Here is a 20,022-nt window from a genome sequence, read left to right as displayed (position 1 = left end):
CCCCAGCATTTGGTCTGTCACAAGAGAAGTGACTGTTGCTGAAGGGCAACAGTGGGAGAGTATATGTACAAGTGAGCTAGTTAAAGCACGAGAATACAAAAAAGGATAATCTCCTCATACCTGTGCAAACACACCCACACACACGCACACACAATCTCCATGTATATACCTTAATAACACAAACACTATACAAGCTGGGCACCTTGCCTCCTTGTTTGGGCTTTGGACCGAAATCACAGGGCACTGGCCTCAAGGTGGGTTGGAAAGGTTAAAGAAGAGAGCAAGCAGGGACAGGGGTCTGGAACTGGAGAAAGAAAAGTGTGTGGGCTCTTGTTTCCGATGCTTCACTGGCCATCATTGTACAAATGCCAGGGGCACACACACGGGTGCCCCCACCTTGGCTTGATTCTTCCATAAAGGAGGGGAAACTTCCTCTCTGCACAGACAAAGCCCTGCTCACTGCTTCCTTGATACCCAGACACGCGCTGAGCTCTGCTCTCTGGAAGGCCCTGTGGGTGAGCCGAGAGGACACTAAGAGAAGCAGGACCTGTCCCAGCCACTGAAGACTGTGTCTAGCAGCCCCAGTCCTGTTGGGAAGGTGGGTAGTGGGTGCCCTGAGAGGTGCAGAAGAAGCAGAAGAAGGAAGAAGGGGTGCGGGTCCTGGGAGGAGCACTGCCCTGGAAATGCCCCCGGCCAGGCCCAGGTGGCCTGGGTAAGCAGAGGGGCCCCGTGATTACTCCAGTGCTTCTGGTCCCCGGGAAGCTGGGTGGTGACAGTGCCCAGACTCCACACTGTGCCTCCATATCAGGGAACGGTGGGGGGAGGCTGGGGGAGTCTAGAAGGGGAGGTGCACGAGCACAGGATCAGCGGGGGGCTGGGACGGGGCCCCCAACCCTGCGTGCTAGAGTCCAAGGGAGGTGGTTAGGAAACACCCAGGGTACCCGCCACCCACTCCCAGCCCACGAACCGTCCCCTCCCCCACGAATCCCACTTGGGACCCATCGCCGCGGAGGTGCTGTCAGCCCTAGGGGACCCCTTCCTCTGGGGTCCGGATGTGACGAGCGCCGACTTCCGCCTCCGAGGCCTGAGAGAGGCGAGGCCCTGTGTGCGGGAAGCCGGAGTCCGGTTGGCTGAGGGAAGGAGCCCAGGCCCGGCAGCCAGGCGTGCAGGTAGACCCTGCCCCGACGGTGCCCCGAGTGGGGGTCGTGGGGGGACCCCCGGGATCCAGGGGGCCATGGCGGCAGCCCCGAGAGACCCCGGGCCGGGGCAGCGCCGTCCGGCGGAGCCCTTCCCGCCGGGGCCAGGGCAGGGGACACGGGTCCCCAGAAGGACGGGCCCAGGCCCCCCCTGGAGCGGGTGTCGGCACCTGAGGGAGATCGGGGCGGCCCCGAGGGCTGCAGCCCCACCGCAGCCCAGCCGCGGACCGACCCTGGGGCCCCGGGGGAGGGTGGCCACAGGGGCGTCGGCTGAAAAGGTGCCTCGGGGGTCCGAGGGGGCTGAGGACCTTGGTCGGAGGGCGAGGATGCCGGGTCAGGAAGGCCGCGGCCCAGGGAGGCCCTGGGGGGTCAGGGGGGATGGGGTCGTGCCCGAGCGGGGGCAGGACCGAGGGAGTTGGGAGCCCAGGACAGAGGGGTCGAAACTGAGGTCGGCCCCAGGACCAGTCCGGGCAGGCCCCGGGCGGGATGGGGACACGTGGCCAGTGTGTGGGGACTGGCACGTCCGGGTCTCGGAGACACTGGGGGCCTTGGCAGAAGGAGCGGGGCCTCCCTCAGTGGGGTAGGGGGCGGGCGCAGGTCGTGCTTTGTTTCATGGTGAGGGTGTAGGAGGACTGAGGGAGCCTGGACCCCAGCCCAGAGTCAGTCAGGGAAGGTCCGTGGTGGGGGATGGGAGCACGTGTCGAGTCCGGACTTCCGCATCCGGGTCTCTCGGGGATAAAGCGCCTGATGTAAGGAGCCGATCTCAGGGCGTCAGAGGCGAGGGCTCAGACCGGATGGGATTCAAGGTATGAACCCTGAGGGAGGCCAGAGGGGACCTCTCCCACGTCGGCTCCCAAGGCCATTCCGGGAAGTCCGCCCTGGAGTGATGGGACAAGTGGTCAGGTGGCCTGACTGGGGCTTCGGGGCCTCCGGAGAGACTCGGAGCCTGGGTGGAAGGAGCAGGGCCTCCCTCAGGCGGGCAGAGGGGCGGGCGCAGGTCATACTGGGCTTCGTGGTGAGGGTGCAGAGGGAGGACTGAGGGATCCAGGGCCCCAGCCCAGAGTCAGGCAGGGAAGGTCCGTGGTGGGGGATGGGAGCACGTGGCGAGTCCGGACTTCCGCATCCGGGTCTCTCAGGGATAAAGCGCCTGATGTAAGGAGCCAATCTCAGGGCATCAGAGGGGAGGGCTCAGCCGCGAATGGGAGTCAAGGTATGAAGCCTGAGGCAGGAGAGGGGGGACCTCACAGCATTCGGGCCCGAGTTTCTGTCTGGAAAGGCACCTGAGGGGGATGGGGACTCATAGCCTCTGGGGTGGGACTGGTGCATCCGGGTCTCAGAGACACTGGGGTCCTTGGCAGAAGGAGCGGGGCCTCCCTCAGTGGGGTAGAGGGGCGAGCGCAGGTCGTGCTTTGTTTCATGGTGAGGATGTAGGAGGACTGAGGGCCCCAGGACCCCAACCCAGAGTCAGTCAGGGAAGGTCCGTGGTGGGGGATGGGAGCACGTGGCGAGTCCGGACTTCCACATCCGGGTCTCTCGGGGATAAAGCGCCTGGTGTAAGGAGCCGATCTCAGGGCGTCAGAGGGGAGGGCTCAGCCGCGAATGGGATTCAAGGTATGAACCCTGAGGCAGGAGAGGGGGGACCTCACAGCATTGGGTTCCCAGGGTCAGTTTAGAAAGGCATCTGGCAGGATGGGGTCTCCTATCCCCTAGGGTGGGACTCGCGCCTCAGGCTTTCTCTAATGACTGGGGACCTCTGCACAAGGAAGAGGGCCTCCCTCGCGTGGGCAAACACGTGGGGGCAGGTGCTGCTGGGCTTCACGGCGAGGATGCAGAGGGAGGACTGAGGGACCCTGGACCCGAGCCCAGAGTCAGTCAGGGAATTTCCGGGAGGGGGATGGGAGCACGTGGCGAGTCCGAACTTCCGCATCCGGGTCTCACAGACACTGGGGACCTTGGCAGAAGGCCCTGATGCTCAGAGGGGCAGGGGGCAGCTCAGGCCGTGCTGGGCTTCACGGCGAGGAGGCAGAGGGAGGTCTGAGGGACCCTGGACCCCAACCCAGAGGCAGCCCCTAGACGTCTTAGTGTAGGACACGGACTCCTCATTTGTGTTCGTATGTGCGTGTTTGTGTACCTCACTCGCCCAGCTGGGTCTCCCGGATGCTGGATGCGCTGGGGTCCAGGAGTCGATCCACGGGCGGTACAGCACACAAAGGCATAGGCACCAGGGAGCCCCGTTGGAAAGGGGAAAGAAGGCCCGAGAGACCCGGACGCCCCATCTCAGCCCCCGCGGTCAGCCCTGGGAAGTCTTGGGCTTTGCCGCTGCACATCGTGGTCACAGGCTTGAGCCAGTGGGCTCAGGGGAGCGATGGCCTTGGTGTGGGAGCCCCGGCCCCGGGACAGCAGACAGGAGAGGCCCGGGACCCGCGAGGGCTCGAGGCGAGAAGACCTGAGGGCGTCCCCAGGGAGCCCGCGGGACCGCGGCTTGGTTCAGCCACGGGAGGCTCCTGGGGTGGGCGATCCCACGCCGTGGGTGGCCACTGCCGACTCAGGGCCTCTGAGGACCGGTGGTCACAAGGATGGAGCACCGCCTCAAGAACGCGTGAGGGGGGAGATGGACCGTGTGTGCCTGGGGGGGAAGGCGAGGCCTACAAGGAGGACTGCAGGATCGGGGACAGAGACCACGTTTGGTCCCAGGAGGCCCCAGGGACAGATGATCACATCGGGCGAGCCCTGCATTCCCACCAAGTCTCCCAGAGACGCGGGTCTGGGTGGAAGCATCGGGCTTCAGGACCTCCCGGGCGGACCGTGGGCCTGCTGTGGTGGAAGGAGAGGACCAGAGGGAGGACTGAGGCATCCCGGTCCCCAGCATGTTCAATTCGGAGAGGAGGCCCCAGTGTAGGAGGAGCCCATGCCTGTCCTGATGTCCACATCTGGGTGTGAGAGACTGTGGGCTGTGGTGAGAAGGAACACGGCCTGGGGTGTGGAGGGCTCGTGCGTGTGTTTGTGTGTGTGTGTGTGAGAGAGAGAGAGAGAGAGAGAGGAGCATGGGGTGGGGAGGAGGGTCTCAGGTCCTTCTGGGAGAGAGGATGAGGACCCTGCGGCAGGACTGGCCATACCGGATCCTACCTTCTCAACAAAGGAGCCAGTGCCCCGGAGTCCAGCCTTGCCCTGTTGGCAGCCCAGGGAGGACTGGTCAGCGGTAGCCCAAGGTGGCAGGCATGCTCACTTGTCTCATGGGCTGGAAGGTGGAGAGACCTCGGGGAGTGAGGTCTCGGGCCGAGGGGCACATGGCCTCTATCTCAGGTTGGGGGTGGGTGGAAGACCAGGCCCTGGCCAGAAGGAGGATTAGCCTCCCAGGACCATAAGGGCATCCCCATCCCAGGACAGAGGGGTCGGTCCGCACTGCCAGCCCTTTGGGATCTTGCTGGAAGCTGAAGGTGGGGGACGGACCCTCGGACATGGACGTGGTGGCTCCTCACCGTCCTCTGGGAGCTCTCAGGGAGGCGAGGGCCATGCTGGGAGAGGACAGAGTCGGGTCATCTGAGGAAGCCCACCTGGGAGACACCCTGGTACAGCAAGAGTCAATGTGGGGAACCCCTAGACAGGAACGAGGACCCCCTTTGGGACGCGGAGGGGATGGCCCAGAAATCTGGCCAGCTCTACCTGACCGCCCTGAGAACCCGGGCTGCGTCTGTCAGGCTGAGCCCCTCTTCGTCCCCAATTCCCTGGGCTCTGGGAGGGGAGGGTCTGTGCCTGAGGGTCTGGACTCAGGTCAGTGGAGGAGGGAGGATCCCCAGGGGCCAGGCCTGCCCTCACACTTCTGTCAGCCATGGGGAGATGGGGGGACAGTGGGGAGACGGGGCATCGGTGGGCAGACTGAGTTCTCCTCGCTTTTCCTTCCGGCTTCTCCATGAGATGAGGCCTCGACACCAGGAAGGTGGCCTCCAGTGAACACCGGGAGTTTTCCCAGCCTTCCTGGGGTCAAGGTATAGACAAAGAAGCAGACCCATCCCACATAGATGGCACCCCCACATTTGGCCATCCCTGGAGATCCGTGACGAGCCCTGTAGACCTGATGCAGGCCGGTCCAGATGTGACCCCCTCGCTTTCCTTCCGTGGAGGCTCAGGGCCGCATGGTCTTGCTGGGACCCTTTGGCCTCTGGGCCAAGGGGCGTGGGGCTTAGGTCCTGGCAGGGGTAAGAAGTCTCCTGAGAGGCCAAGGAGGGGACGGCCCAGCCTGGACGGGTGGCAGACTCAGGAGTCCAACCCAGCCCTCCGGTGTGCCCCGGGCCCCGGGGCTGTGCTCTAAGTGTGTCCCCTGAGGTGTCTTCTCCTTTTCTCCCCTAGGGGTATGGAGAAGCAGCTGTTGAGCCCTTGGTGTGAGGCAGGAGTCCCTGAGATCACGGTGCAGGTGAGTGCCAGTGGTCAAGGTGAGGTACTTGCTGTGAGCCTGGCGCCAGGGTCCCAACCCAGAGGGCACCCCTGGGCACCCATGGGCGACGCAGCCCACTGTCAGCTCTGGGACATCCGGGCCTCTGCCGGATTGGCTGCACCCTGAGAAGCCACCCACATGTGTCTTCAGGTTCAGCCCGACACCATCGCCATGCCCCCTGGGTCAGAGGAGTGAGCTGTGGAAGCTGGAGGAAGACCCCGGTCCCAGGACCGGGACAGGGCCTGGAGGAGGCACAGCAGTGCGGGGCTGGAGGAGAGGAGACCCTACCTCCCTCCTCCGCCTCTGCCTCCTCCCAGTCCAGCGTCTCTTCCCTCTCTTGCTCGGCCCTGTCTCTGGGCCCCCAGGAGGAGGGGTCTGCTGCGGGGACCCTGAGTCCACCCCAGAGCCCTCAGATGGCCTGCCCCTTGCCCGCGGCCATGGCAGCCACTGCCTGGAGCCCGCCCGACCAGGGCTCCAGCAGCTCAGATGAGGAGGGGTCCAGCACCGGGGAGGAGTCCGAAGAAGCCGAGCCCAGGCGCTCTGACATACTCCAGGAGAAGACAGCTGACCTGGTGGGGTTCCTGCTCCTCAAGTATCTCACCAAGGAGCCGGCCAGCCAGGCGGAGATGCTGGCGATCGTCGGCGAGGATGAGCAGGACGCCTTCCCCGGAATGCTGGGCCAGGCGTCCGAGTGCATGCGGCTGGTGTTCGGCGTGGAGGTGAAGGAAGTAGACCCCACCGAGCACTCCTACGTCCTGGTCACTGTCCTGGGCCTCACCTGCGATGCGATGCTGAACGGTGAGCAGGGCCCGCCCAAGACCGGCCTCCTGGTGGTGCTCCTGGCGGTGATCCTCCTGGAGGGCGACCGTGCCCCCGAGGAGGTGGTGTGGGAAGCGCTGGGGGTCATGGGGGTGTATGCCGGCGAGGAACACATCATCTACGGGGAGCCCCGGGAGCTCCTGACCAACGTCTGGGTGCAGGAAGGGTACCTGGAGTACCAGCAGGTGCCCGGCGGTGACCCTGCCCGCTACGAGTTCCTGTGGGGCCCCAGGGCCCACGCGGAAACCAGCAGGTTGCAGGTTCTGGAGTATTTGCTGCGGGTCTATCCCGGGCTGCCGGTTTCCTCCCTGGTCCCCTCTGAAGAGGCTGTGAGCCACGAGGAAGGGAGGGCCTGAGCCCCAGGGGTGGCTGTGGTGCGGTCCGGGCCCTGGCGGGGTGGGCAGATTGTCCTGGGGGTCCCGGGCACGAAGTGAGGCTGTTTCTTGGTTCTTCCCTGTTGGGGTGTGTGTGTGTGTGTGTGTGTGTGTGTGTGTGTGAAGAGAGAGCCCTGGGATTTCGAAGCAGTGCAGGGCCAGGGAGGTTTGGGGGAAAATACAGGGCAAAGAGCCTCCTTTGGGGATGTGGAGGGCGGTTCCCTGCGATGCCTCCCAAGTTCAGAGCTCGGTGTCCCTGGTGAGCTCTCCAGTGGGTTCCTTGGCGTAGGAGGTTTCATTGGCTTCAGTGACTGAGTGTGTGCGTGACATCCCCCAACACAGCGTTTGTCCTGACCCAGTTCAAGAGTTACGAGTTTTGTCATGTCCCGGGGCCGTCTGGGGGACTCCGTTGGTTCCGCATCTGCCTTCAGCTCAGGTCAGGATCTCAGGATCTTGTGATATAACCCCACATCGGGCTCCCTGCTCAGTCGGCCTGTTTCTCCCTCTCCCTCTCTCTCTGTGTGCTGTTTCTCGAATAAATAAACACATAAAATATCTTTCAGCAAAAAGGATTTTTGCCGTGTCCTAGAAACCAGCCTAGACACCTTGCCTCCTGTTTTGGGCTCTGGGCCAGAATCACAGGGCTTGGCCTCGGGGTGGGTTGGGAAGGCGAAAGAACGGAATAGGAAGGGGAAGGGGGTCAGGAACGGGGGACGATAAGCGTGTGGGTTCTTGCCTCTGATGCCCCGCTGGCTGTCATGGTGTCCATGGCAGAGGCACACACACGGGGCTCCTGCCCTGGCTTGGTTCTTCAAGAAAGGAGGAGAAGCGTCCGCTCAGCACAGAGGGAGCTCGGCTCACTGGCTCCTCGATTCCTCGACGTGGGCTGAGTTCTACCGTCTGGAAGGCCCTGCGGCTGAGCGCGGAGGACGCTAGAAGCAGGACGCGTCCCAGCCAAAGGGGACTGTGTGTAGCCGTCCCAGTCGTGGCACGAAGGTGGGCAGGCGTGCCCTGAGAGCTGTGGATGAAGCGGAAGCCGTGAGGGGGGTGTTGCTCCCGAGGCGACGACGGCCCTGGAAATGCCCCTGACCCAGCCCGGGCGGCAGGGCTGTGACTAGAGGGGCCCCATGATCGCTTCTGTGCTGCCGGTCACGGGGAAGCTGGGTGGTGACAGTGGCCCTCTTTGGGCATCGGGTGCTTTTGGGGCGGGACAGATGTCTTAAATGGATAAACGCCGGGAGCAGTTTGCATTGGGCCGTGGAGAAGGCCGAGTGTCTGTGGCCTGAAGGTACAGCGTGCCGGGCCCCGTCACAGGGTATTTGAACACAGTGAAGGTTCAGGGGCTTTATTCCCACCTTCACCACGAACGTTCTGTGGACGACAGCGGGGAATGCGCACGTCCCGGACAGCCCTGTTCCCCCCGGACCGGCGGAGCCTTCGCTGGCTCCTCGGCCAGGAGAAATTATCGGGACTCCCCGGAGTTGTCCGCCGCCAGTCCTGAAGAGTGGCTGGGTGTTCGTGGGCAGAAATGGTTGAAGCTCAGAGATCTGCATGGGAGAGAAGCTGAAAAGAGGCATCGAGGTGGTCTCTTCCTGTTCCTGGGGACCTTTGGGTTCCTTGCACGCAGCTGGTCTGGACCCCCTGCGCCACCCTCACCCATTTGGGCACGATCTGTCCTCCCGGAGGTGCACAGGCAGGGAGCTCGGTGTGCTTCGCTTCTCTGTCGTTCCACTCGAACCCCGCGTCTGTGATCTGTCAGGGCAACGAACGATTTGTAGATGGGGCGAGTGGGGGGGGGTGTCACAATAGCACCGGACAGCTGTCCCAAGCAGCGCAGACCCTCAGACGCCAGCGTGCCCGTGTTCCGGCCTCTTCTAAAGCGGGACAGGAGCAGAGAATCACGGGTTAGAGAGGTTTCGGACTGTGCATCCGAGGACAGCGAACATTGTCAGCCCACTGAGATCTTGGAGGTTATGGCCCTGGGAAGTGCCAAAAGGGGCTCCGGGGTGAGGAGGGTGATCAGCCCCGCTGAGATGTCGTGAACAACCATAGCCACGTCCGTGCGTGTGCCAACTCGGGAACATTAGGTGCGATCTCGCACTTGAAGCCCCTGTCCCTTGGTCTTTGGGCACATCCAAAGACAGAGACTTTCAAGGCAAATTGGACTTTCTCAGGAACCCCTCCCAGAAATGAGGGGGTTTTGCCTCAGCGAAGTAGCAAAGCGGCTTTGGGCTGAAAAGGTAGTCCGCAAGAGTGAATCAGAGCGATGTCCAGTGCCGGGCCCCCCCCTTGTGCTCCTCCTGTCCCCAGGCTAAGAAGGAAACGGCGTGGCCTGTCCTCTCGCACTTAGGAAGGCTCCCGTGGCAGAATCCTGTTTGTCACAGGCATTCCTATCGAAGGCGCCCCAGGGACCCTGGATCCGTTCTTTGCCATGGCAGCACAGAACAGAGAGCGCACCGCGTCCTCAGCCAGACTCTGGTGTCAGACCCACGGACCATTATGCGTGTGTGTCATGCCCGACGTGTGGGCCTTACTGCTCCGGGCAGGGCGGGCGGCCTTCCCCACAGGAGCCTCTGCTCGGGAAACGGGCTGTAGGGATGCTTCCTGCCCCCTGCACCGCCAGGTCCCTGAGCTACCCCGTTAGTGCCCGTGGGGCCGTCATGAGTCTCTTTTGGGAGCCGGGCAGCCAGCTGCATGTGGGCCTTGTGGGAACTGGGGTGGGGGTCCTCCTCCTGGGGCCCGGCCCGCAGCCCCCATGCCTCGTGCACTGCCCAGCCTGTCCTGACCCTGGCCTCGGTCTGCAATGTCTGCGGTCTCGTCCTCCTGTCTCCCCGCTGCAAAGCCCTCACCCCTCAGTCTTCTCACACTCATCCTTCCTTGGGAGACCCCAGCCGTGGATCCCGCTCAGCGTGCCGGCGCTTCCGCTAGAGCTGACTCGACACCCTGGTGGCGCGTGTGCCCGGGGCCCGCGAGTGACAGTCGTCCCCCGGTGACTGCGTGAGACCGTGTACAACGCTGTGTTATTTTCGGAGATGTCCTGTGTCACCCCAACTGCTTCATGAAGCAGGTGGCCCTGCGCAGGTGACGCTGAGGCTTTGCTTCCTGAGGCTGAGCCAGAGTGGGCGTGTGTCCCTGTCAGCCATCCCCAGAGCCTGCTGGGACCCTGGTGTCTGCAGTCGGGCCGTTGGGGCAGAGGAGAGACTTGCGGGTGACGGCGTGGCCACCGCAACGCTCCCCCATTCAAAGCAGTCTCAAATGAGGACTTAGAACGCAGCCCTGGAGGAGAGGGTTCGGGTTCCCAGGCGGCAGGCTGTACAGAGGTTTGGCCGCCCCAGGAGACGTGGGAGGAGGAGCACCCCCTTGTCATCCCGTCTGGACTGCCCTGGGCCGAGCACGGGAGGGTCAGGGGAGCCCAGAGGAGGCTGAGGTGAGCTGGAGCCTGTTTGACCTCTTGAACTGGGTGCTCTCGGCCCAAGTTCCAGGACTGGAGCCCGTGGGGCACTCCAGGATGGAAGCAGGGATACTGCGTGCCCTCCTCGGAGGGAACGGACTTGGAGGTCGTGGGATGGTGTTTGATCCAGACCGTCCTGGACTGCTTTGCTGTCCCACTTCGGACTCGCCCAGCGCCACCACGAGCGTCCCTCAGGAAGGCATTTCAGGGGTGCCAGGCTCTCTCAATCGTGTCGACGGTAACACACGTCACCCCCCCGGTCCCCGGTAACTGGGGGCCAGGGCTGGGCAGGGCAGGGACCGACCCCCTTACCCGTTGGCCAGACGACGTGACGGTCTCTAGGTGGCCTGACCCGTTCCCAGGAGGGGCTGGTGTGAGGTGTCTCAAGCACGGTCCTGCTCCTCTCCGAAGCCCCCGTTGCCCGGGCCCAGCCAGGCCTTCCTGAATCCCCGCCGCCTCGCCAGGGGTCTGGCCTTCAGGCTGGCTCCCACCGACCGACCGTCCTCTCGGACAAATACCGCTGTCCCCGGTCCTGGCGCCTTCACGAGCAAGCCTGGGGCCTCTCTGCCTGTACCGGGCCGGAGCTAGGGCTGAGCACAGGGCAAGGGCAAGTGGCGGGAGGCAGGGTGTGAGACCAAGGGACAGCCAGGAGACAGTGGGAACGGCAGTGCTGCATTTCCCGAGCGCCCGGACAGAGGATGTGTGCAGAGGGTCCCCCGGACACTCACCGTTGGGCATGCCGTGACAGTCCGTAGACCCGGTGGGAGGGTGTTTTGAACTGCCGGCCCGCTGCGTGTCTGATGTGTAGCCTGCCCAGGGGAGTGAGCCCGCTGGACACCGTTGGACCGCCCCGTCGGCTGGAAGGGAAGGGGACAGGACTGGGAAGGGGCGCGGCCGAGCAGCGGCCGGGCCCGAACCCAGAGCAGCCTTCGGTGGGTCCTGGCTCCTCCATCCGCGTGCGAGTGGGATCTTGTCCTCCCACGATGCCCCATCCCCCACTGAGGTGTCCTGTCTTCCGAGGACGACTCGTGGCTTTGGGAGTTCCCAGACTTTGCTGTCGGGAAGGACCGTGAGCTTTAGGAGAGGTCCTGGTCACACGCACTGTGGGACGTCCATCAACTGGGGTCTGTCGGATAGATTTCTCCGGCGGAGAGCCGGCTAGAGCTTTCTGAGAGGAAGAGCACAGAGGAAAAAGATGCTCACCCCATCCTCTGGAGAGTGTCTCCGGACGAGGAGTACGGGTCGTCACTGTGGATGCTGACCCTGCGCATGCGGCTGAGGTAGAGGCTGTCGGGGTCCCCAGTGGAAAGGGACCCTTTCATTTGTCTGTTTCGCGGGGTGCTGTTGGGGGAGGTCACTGTGCCCAGCCCCGCCCTCTGGGGAGCCGGGCTGCGCTCCTCCTCTCTGGGGGAGCGGTATCTACTTTGGTAGCTTGGGCCTCGCCTGCGGGAGGCTTGTCCACTCTCGCGCATTTGTCCCTTCACCATGCCATCCTGTCTTTCCTCACGAGGGACTCGAGGAGGTTTTATTCTATCGTTTGGGTCACATCCCAGTTTCGCTCGATTTGGTCGCTCACACTGTTCTAGCGTTGGTCTTCCGAAAAGGGACCTCACTCAGCTTCCGAGTCCCTTTGAGGTACAGAGTGGCTTTGTTTCGTTTTCATTTTATTTTTACCGTGTCCCTACTTTCTGGCACTTTGAGGTGCTCCAGGCTCCTTGTGACCTAATAAGATACTGATTTCTGTACTTCTACATCTATATCTCTATATCTTGTCTGTCTCTCTCTCTCTCTCTATCATACAGGTCTCTGACTCCGGTTCCTGACACGGGGCTCCTAAATCCCTTGTAAACGGGGGTGCTGGGAGGATCGCTTCTCTCTTAACATGTAGTCTCTGATCCCGTGTTTGACACGGGGCTCCTAAATAAAACCCTTGTCATTTCCCGAGAGGTAAGAGCCCTAGGAGCATCTTTTTGTTCTAACCAGGTGACCCTAGCTGGGCTCCTGGGTGGCCCTGGAGGTGGCGACAGCTCAGCAGAGACACCAAGCCATGCTTAGAAGCTTGGAGTGTTCATCCCTGCCAGGCGCGCACTAGCCTCAGGGGGACGGGGGCCCTATGGGCTCTCCCCCCCCCCCGGCTCAGGGGGACTCCCTACTCCTGCCCAGTGGAAAAGTTAAGGGCAGCGGTGTCTCTCCGTCCTGGGGACGGTTGCTTTTCCCCCTATCCCCCGCTGCCCGGTTCCAGAGCCCATCTGGTATGGTCTGTGGCCCGTCAAGGCCACGGCGGGAGCCTGGGAGCTCGTTGCCCGTGCCCCTTGAGACACTCTGTCTTTGAGGCGGCTCGGGGTGCGGAGTGCGCGTCCTCGAGGCGCTGCACGCCCCAGGAGCCGGAGGTTGTTTCCTCCCAAGTCGGAGCATGACGCGCTCGACATGTTGAGTTCGGAAGAGAAAGAGGACGACTGGGGGCAAAGGGGAAAAGTTACCAGCTCCTCTGACAGGGACGGGAAGAGCCCCTCCCCACCATGCATCCTGTCCTCCAGATACCAGCAGGCAGCCTCTGCGCTGCAAAACCCGTAGGACCCGGCGGCGACCGTCTCCACCCACCTCTGGGTGCTGGAGGACGGTAGGGCCACCTTTTCTCTCCTCCTATGAGGTGCGACCTGACCTCCCCTCGTGGGTCAAGGGAAGGTCCTGTCATACAAGGGACCCGGCACGACGGGGAAGGGCGCCTGCCCGGCCAGGAAAACCCTGCCGCGGTGAGCCCTCGGCCCCCGATGCCAGCTTCTCGGACCCGTCAGGCGCCACACGGAGGCCTTCCTCAGGAGCGGAGGCGGAAACCCCGAGGGGCCTGACCGAGGGTCTCCTGGGCCCCCGCATCCACCAGGAGGGGTGTCGTGCCAAGTTCTTGACGGCGCAAGCAGAAAGCTGAGGCCTAGCCCGCCGCTAAGAAAGAAACATCGCAGGGGCCGAGGGCACTGGGCTCATCAACAAGGGGCTCCCTCTCTGACACGTTTTATTAACCTGCCTGATTTCCGACAACCAGACGGCCCTGGCTGCGGTGGTGTGCCTAGCGGGGGCCATCGGGGGGCCGAGCGGTCGGTGGCAGGTACTCGGGGAAACAGCGGCAGTCGGGACAGCAGTGGAAGGGGCTCGGGGGGTGAGGGGTCAGGGTCACGGGGGTGACGGGTCCGGCAGCCACACCAGGCAGAACGGCCACGCCGGGCCCCCAGGGGTGGTAGAGCGGCAGCAGCCCAGCCACGGGGAGCTGCACGGTGGGCCCGGGGAGGAGCACGGGGGGCCCGGGGGCGAGGCCCAGCCCCGACGCGTAAGGGTGTATCTGCGCGGGAGGCAGGGTGACACAGACCCAGGGGAAGGTCGCGGGCTGGGCCACGGCCGGCGCGAGGCAGATGGACGCCTGGGCACCCTGGGGCTGGCCGTGCACGGGCCGGCCTGCCGCGGCGCGGGTGTCGGCCACGGTGGTCCTGGCCGCCGCGCCGGCAATGGCAGGAGGGGCCGACCCGCTCCTGCCCTGGATGGTGGGGCCGTCGCCCTGCGGGGCTGCTCTCTGGCTCCGGCGGGTCCCCGGCAGAGGACAGGACTCCCTCGTGCCGCGGGCCGGGTGTCGGTGCCGCCGGGGGGACGCCCAGGGTGTCGGGCTCGGGCTTGCTTTCCATCTGCCTTACTGTGGATTTCACGGCCACTCTCCTCTTCATCCTCAGGAGCAGGTGAGGACAGTCTCTCTTGAAGAAGGGGCTCCTGTAGAACTGTAACTGCGGGGCAAAATGGAAAGAGGACGAGAGAGTCCGTGTCACAACAGAGTTGATCGCAAGCGGCGCTGCGGTCCGGGGTAGCCGTAGGCCCCGAGGCCTCCTGGGGGCAGGTCCCGGCCCGGGCAGGAAGCCGCGTGTGCTCGCTGTCCCGTCGTCCGCCCTCGCTCGCTTGGGACACCCACGGCCCCTGGGGCCAGGGTTCCAAGGGGCCTCCCGGGTCAGCATCCACGCCCAAAGGAGGGGGGCTTGGAGTCCAAGGGAGGGAGGCTCGGGATTGGCAGACGGGGGCGGGAGCCTGGGCGGCTGTCCGAGCCAAGGTCCGCTGGCCGCAGAAGCGCGCCCTGGCTGGGAGTCCCCGGCTCTGGGCGTCCAGGGGCCCGCTGGGCTTGGGAAGCACGCCCACTCCTTCAGCCTTCCACAGGCTTCCAAAGGGCTTTGGGGCAGCACAGCCCCCAGACGCCCAGGGACACCGCTAGTTCACGAAAGGGGCCCGACCACCCGCCTCGGCGATGGCCGGCCGGGAGCTGCGGGAGCCCCGCGTGGGCACGCTCACAGCCCCCGGTGAGGCGGGGTCCCCCCCAACCCCCCGCCCCCCGAGCAGCAGGGCGGGAGGATCCGGTGTTGGCGGAGGTTTCGGGCACGGGCCCCGTGCAAGCAGCGTGCCGTTTGGGGGTGCCCAGAGCAGCGACGTCCCTCACGTGTGGCCATCCCCGGATGCCCATCGCCTCACGGACACACCCAGCCAAAAGACACAAACCTAGAGAAATGGGAAAAGCGGGGGGGGGGGGGGGGGGGGGGCGGGGTCGCAGCAGAAAGAAGGGTAGAAAGGAGAAGACGCTTTCTCCGTCGCGAGGAGAGCTCCGAGCGCCTCCTCTCTTACCAGTTCCCAGTGCCCCCCACCCCCGCCGAGTGCCGGCCCGGGGCGGCAGCGCGCCCATCACGCGGGTCCTTGAAGAAGGCAGCCCCGACACCCTTGGCGCCATCCTGGGCACTTTCCCCACAGTGGGTCTCGGTCGCCGACCCCACTGCCCAGAGGGAGACCCGGGCCCCAGATGCCCAGGAGGCAGCCCCGGGGGCTCCCACCCCCCACCCCGACCCCAGCACGCCAGAGCCTGGCGGCTCGGCCCCCGTTACCTTGCTCAGGACGTGAACAGGGGCCCCTCCGGTGAGAAAGCTGGTAAGGCAGATGGATGTGTGCACGTCCCGGCGCAGTTTGCTGAATCCATACAGGTTGAGCTGGCGGACGAAACTCTTCATACAGTCCGTTTCGAACACTTTGTCCGGACCCTCCCGCTCCAAAACCTCCTTCTGAAACAGCTTCTCGTTGATGCCTATGCAGGTGCCATCCTTGGCCCACCAAATGGACGCAAACTGGGTGCTGTTGACGATGGCCCACAGCCTCTTGGGAAAGGGCAGGCAGAGGAGGCTGCCTTCTCCCACCGACAGGGCGTCCTGGGAGGTGCGCGGCCTTTTGAGCAGAGGCTCTTGGGCCAAGGCCTGGAAAGCGTTTTCCTCCAGCAGCAGCCTGAAGCCAGGGTCCCCAGGGGACACCGGCTGCGGCTGCGCCAGGGTGAGCGGAGGCTGTGCTGGAGGAGCGCTGCTCTCCGGGCCCACGGCGGCGGCAGGAGCCCCCTCTTCTGGAGGGGAGGGCGGCGGCCCCAAGCCCTGCGCCGGGCCCGGCGGGCCCCGCTTCTCCTTGCTGGCCATACTCCGCTCCGGCGCGCCCCTCCTTCCTGTAGACCTGCGAGTGCGGCCTGGCCGGCTGCACCCCTTGATAACAGGGCGGCCCGGGGACATCACAAAGGGGCTCCAGTTACTTGGGGGGTGACATCACAAGCCAGCCAGCCAGTGACCTGATAAAGGGCCAGCCACACGAGTGACCTGTCGGCACGCCAACCTTCTGGTCACACCCGGTCCTTCCCTGGGCAAGGGGAGCCTCGTCTATGGCTTTAAAGTAACACACCCAACAGGGGCCCCTGGGTGGCTCAGTGGGTTAAGCCGCTGCCTTCGGCTCCGGTCATGATCTCAGAGTCCTGGGATCGAGCCTCGTATCGGGCTCTCTGCTCGGCGGGGAGCCTGCTTCCCCCTCTTTCTCTGCCTGCCTCTCTGCCTACTTGTGATCTCTCTCTCTGTCGAACAAATAAATTTAAAAAAAAATCTTTAGAAAACAGTAACACACCCAACATCCGGGGCCAACCCCAGACCGTCCATCCATCCCACACCTAGCTCCCCGGGTGCCGGCTGACCTCCGCTGGCCTGCGTCCTTCAAGAGGTCAGAGGTCGTTCTCCGGGCCCGTGGGTCTCGAGAGTCCCTACCGAGATGCACGCTTTCAAGCAGGGAGCAGAGGCTGGGGCGGGCGTCCACGGTCAAGGGTGTGGGCCACGCGGGCCTTTTTTAGCATCGTCCCAACAGGGTGCTGAGGTCCTCCCCGGAGACCCTCCTAGTCTACCCACGCCGTGGGTCCCCCGAGGCCACATGGCCGATGGCTTCTTAGGTGAACAGGTTAGTCAGGTGTGTCCCACCACCACCCTGCAGGAGGAGGAGGAGGAGGAGGAGGAGGAGGAGGAGGAGGGCGGCAGGAGGAGGCCTTCTCCTTCCTTGCCTCTCCTCAGCCTGCACGTGCCCCCCTTCACACCCGGCCACCACCTCCCAGGCAGACCGTGGGGCCGGCCGGGAGCCGGGGGCCTCACACTGGCTGGCTTCCTTCCCTTTCCTCCACTGACGGTGGCAGGGGCACCCGTCCTGGTTGGTGGCCAGGGTTTGAGCTCCGGGATCCTTCTCTGGTCTCTGGGGCCTGGAGGATCCAGAAGAGGAGGCCATGCAGAGAAGCCTTCTAGCACATTCTCCCCACGTGCAGGCCCACCTCCCCCCAAGCACTGCCTCCCCAACTCGATTGTGGGCGTGGAACTCAGTGAGTTTCCAGAGATGGCCACGCAGCAGGCGCACCGCCAGACTGGAGGCTATTTTGTGTAGCAGCAAATAGGCCATAGAGTCTGTGGCCTGGGGCTCCCCGCGGGGCCTCACTCCATCCGAGGCAGGTACAAACCGCGGGCTGAAATGCCACCCGAGCTGAGTGCCCGGGAAAATGCCGAGACAGCGGGGGCCCACGGACAGAGGTCCCAGGGCAACCGATGTAGGGGGGAGCGGCACCAGCGGCTGCCGTCACCGGGCGCTGCCTCGGGACCACGACAAGTGCCCGTCACGGGTTCAGACTGGCCTGGGGCTGGAGAGTGGTGTCGTGGGGCTCCTGAGCTGTCGCCGTGTCGGCAGGGGTGTCCCAGGCCACTGGTCGAGGCTCCCGGCGTCCGTCTTTCCCTCCACATTCTCTGTGTTCAGGCTGTCCCTGCGGGCGCGTTAGAGATGTTCACCCGCCCCCCACCTCCCCGCCGCACCCCGGCTGCCCTTGGCGGCTAGAAGGTATTTCCTTGTGTGCTGAGAGCATGCCTGTGGCCTGAACCACATCTAAAGTCAGATGCACACAATACCATGGAAAAGGAGGAACCAGTTTATTGAACAGCTGCAGGGAGGAAAAATAGTGGATTGCGCTACATTTGTTCCACACCAAGCAGGAAAGGCCTCGCCATCCCGAGCGTTCCCTCTACCTCAGAGACCACAGGCTTGCGGCAGCCTGTGCCAGGTGGTCTCACGCGCGTGTGTGTGCTGGGCACCCGCTGAGCCTGGTTCAGCCAGGGCAGCGGCTGCACATGTCCAACCCTTCCCTCTCGTCCTGGGTCAGAATGTTGGTGCTCCTTTTCCCTCCTGGAACAAAGGGCTGCTTGTTCTCCCCAAAGGCTCTTAGCCTGGAGGGCTGCTTACTTCTGCCTTGACTCAGGGCTCACCCCACGACCCCGCCATTCTGTGAGCCACTGCTCTCCTCGAGAAAGGTCTGGGACCAGCAGGAAGGGCTTCTGTCAAGGGCAGACACAAGGCCTCAGATCTTAATAATTCCCCCTTCCAGTGGCTGTTCCATCTCCGCCACTCTGTCCCGCATTTCTAGTTTCAGGTCACGCATGATTGTTGTCTGACAGCCCGTACTCCCAGACATAGGCAAAGCTCAGACCATTTCTTGCTTTTTGTGGCTGTTCTGGCGGCAGCAGCTACTGTATGATCTCAAGGAGTAAATGATGATGTGCCCTGACGCATTGCGCCCCAGGGCGGGACAGGTGTGCCAGCAACTTCTACTTCCGCAACAGAACACCTTATGTCTCCAATACAAGCTTGTAAAAAAATACTTTAACAGAATATACTGTACAGAACTAGGATTTGACACGGTATATTACAATGCTAAAATATTTGTATAAATACTATACAGGCACAGAGTCACTCCATTAGAAAGGGCTCAGCAATGAGGCCATTAGAAACTGCTGTCGCTGCTGCCCGGGGAGAAAGCGCCCCCCCGCAGGAGCCACGCAGAAAGGGCGGTGAGGGCACAAGGGGCCCCGAAGCTTCCGCGACAGCGCCTGCTGACTGCACCCCAATGGCAGACGCGAAGTTATGTGGTGAGGCCAGCCTGGTTTAAAGAAACATTTTCAAAGAACACTTCTGATGGGAATTTTAGCACTTTGAAAACCAGTTCCTTCTCTGGCCTCATCAGCCATCCGTAACAGAGCCAAGCCAGCTCCCGAGGCGCCGGCCCAGAGGGGATCGCTTTCTCCTTCTCACCCGTGGTCCCTCCATCACACCCACAGCCACTGACAAACCCTCCCCCCAGCCCACACTGCGCGCGCCCGTCCCCTGCCCTGTGTGCGTCCCGTCACGGTGAGTCACTGGTAGGCATTGAGTGCAAACAAGGCATGAGATGGAAGTCCCTGGAGCCCCCGCTCCAGTTCTAGTTCTGGGTGGGGTAAACGGGAGGCAGAAGAGGGCAGAAGACAGCGTGCGCCCCGGTCCACTTGCACTCTGCTCGAGTCTAATCTGGCATTTCGATATTTAATTTGGGAGGTGGGAGGACATACTTCCCAGGGCTCTGGGTGATGACCACCCTGGTCTTCTTCCGAAACATTGGAGCAATTTTAGGAGGTTCTGGAACTGGGGCTTCTTCTGTTTCCTCATTATCTTCATGATGGAGGTCGTAGGAAATGTTTCCATATTCTCTCAAAAATGGGAAGATTTCAAGCAGAAACTGACAGAAATCCTTGCGAATACCAAACCACCCTGAAAAGGAAGGATGCACTTTTTCAAACACTGGCCTCCACTGACTCTCCTGTCACTTTCCTCTTCTGAACGTGAAGTTTTGCTCATACAACATAACGCTTTCTCCTGCTGCCTTAGCAACGAAGATCGAGCAAAGCCCGATACCCACTGAGGGAAGAAGAAAGGCCTGTGGCTCCCTGGCTCTCTGACAGGGGCTTCCCACACGGGCCGCGACCCCAGGGAGCACTGTGACGTTGCCAGAGATCAGGGGAGGGGGGTGCCCTCTGACGGGGGCTCCGGTGACGGGACGGCTCTAGTACGTCTCGGATGGATACCTGCCTCCTGCCGTCTTCCCCACTGGACATGCTCATACAGGACAAAGAATGGCACGAATGGCAACCAAAAAGGGGCTTCTGTCAGCATCTGGCAGGCACGCTGGTCCATGCCGGCAGGCAGCCTGAGCTCACAAGGCCCTTCAAAGCTCCTTCTCTGAGGCCTGCTCCTGCTCTCTCTACCATGGGACCATCAGCTCAGTGCTGGCTCTCCCAGGGCACAACCCCCGCTCCAGCTCCCTGGCTTCCAGAATGGCATGCTCAGGCTACCTGCAAAGGAGCTTACAGTCTAGTGAGGAAGGAAAGATCACTTCAAAACCGAATGTGCCGTCACGCAGGTGAAGAGAAGAGAGGGCAAGCAGGGCACCACGGACAAGCCATAGTGATGCCAACAATGTCCCTGGGGAGAGCCAGCAGGACGCAGACACTAAGAGAACTCCTGGGGTTCGGTGGGCAACGTGGACTTTTATCTAATCCTTCGGGGACCCCAGGAAGCAGGTGTCCTGACCCTCACTCT

General features: G+C 63.1%; 3 protein-coding genes and 1 long non-coding RNA gene across 5 annotated transcripts in view; 2 read left to right on the top strand and 2 right to left on the bottom strand.

The window, feature by feature from the left end:
- Window positions 1-1,064: 1,064 nt before the first annotated feature.
- On the top strand, window positions 1,065-5,803 carry LOC123388453. Its single transcript, XR_006602978.1, has 3 exons — window positions 1,065-1,169; window positions 5,544-5,607; window positions 5,779-5,803. It is a non-coding gene; the product is annotated as an uncharacterized LOC123388453 (long non-coding RNA).
- A 55-nt stretch (window positions 5,804-5,858) lies between these two features.
- On the top strand, window positions 5,859-7,315 carry LOC123388451 (melanoma-associated antigen 8-like). The gene has a single exon (XM_045068035.1). It carries the CDS (start codon window positions 6,042-6,044, stop codon window positions 6,801-6,803), a length of 762 nt encoding a protein of 253 aa, XP_044923970.1. The 5' UTR covers window positions 5,859-6,041; the 3' UTR covers window positions 6,804-7,315.
- A 6,021-nt stretch (window positions 7,316-13,336) lies between these two features.
- On the bottom strand, window positions 13,337-16,124 carry LOC106003320 (heat shock transcription factor, X-linked-like). The gene is made up of 3 exons (XM_045068081.1): window positions 15,174-16,124; window positions 13,813-14,039; window positions 13,337-13,751 (listed from the first exon to the last, which is right to left on the bottom strand). Exons 1-3 carry the CDS (start codon window positions 15,834-15,836, stop codon window positions 13,337-13,339), a joined length of 1,305 nt encoding a protein of 434 aa, XP_044924016.1. The 5' UTR covers window positions 15,837-16,124.
- Window positions 16,125-17,529: 1,405 nt separating this feature from the next.
- Window positions 17,530-20,022, bottom strand: part of TMEM185A (transmembrane protein 185A) — a 33,715-nt gene continuing 31,222 nt past the window's right edge. For both annotated transcript variants that reach the window (XM_045068034.1, XM_045068033.1), the window contains one exon: window positions 17,530-19,194. In XM_045068034.1, coding sequence (XP_044923969.1) covers window positions 18,950-19,194 — 245 coding nt within the window. In that variant the 3' untranslated portion in view covers window positions 17,530-18,949. The remainder of the gene's footprint in view (window positions 19,195-20,022) is intronic.

Source organism: Mustela putorius, unplaced genomic scaffold (genome assembly GCF_011764305.1).
Source record: "Mustela putorius furo isolate JIRA1106 unplaced genomic scaffold, ASM1176430v1.1 tig00003899_pilon_pilon_pilon, whole genome shotgun sequence".
NCBI classification, from domain to species: Eukaryota; Metazoa; Chordata; class Mammalia; order Carnivora; family Mustelidae; genus Mustela; species Mustela putorius.
The sequence above is the reverse complement of the archived record's forward strand: the minus strand, read 5'-3'. Positions and strand labels throughout refer to the sequence as shown.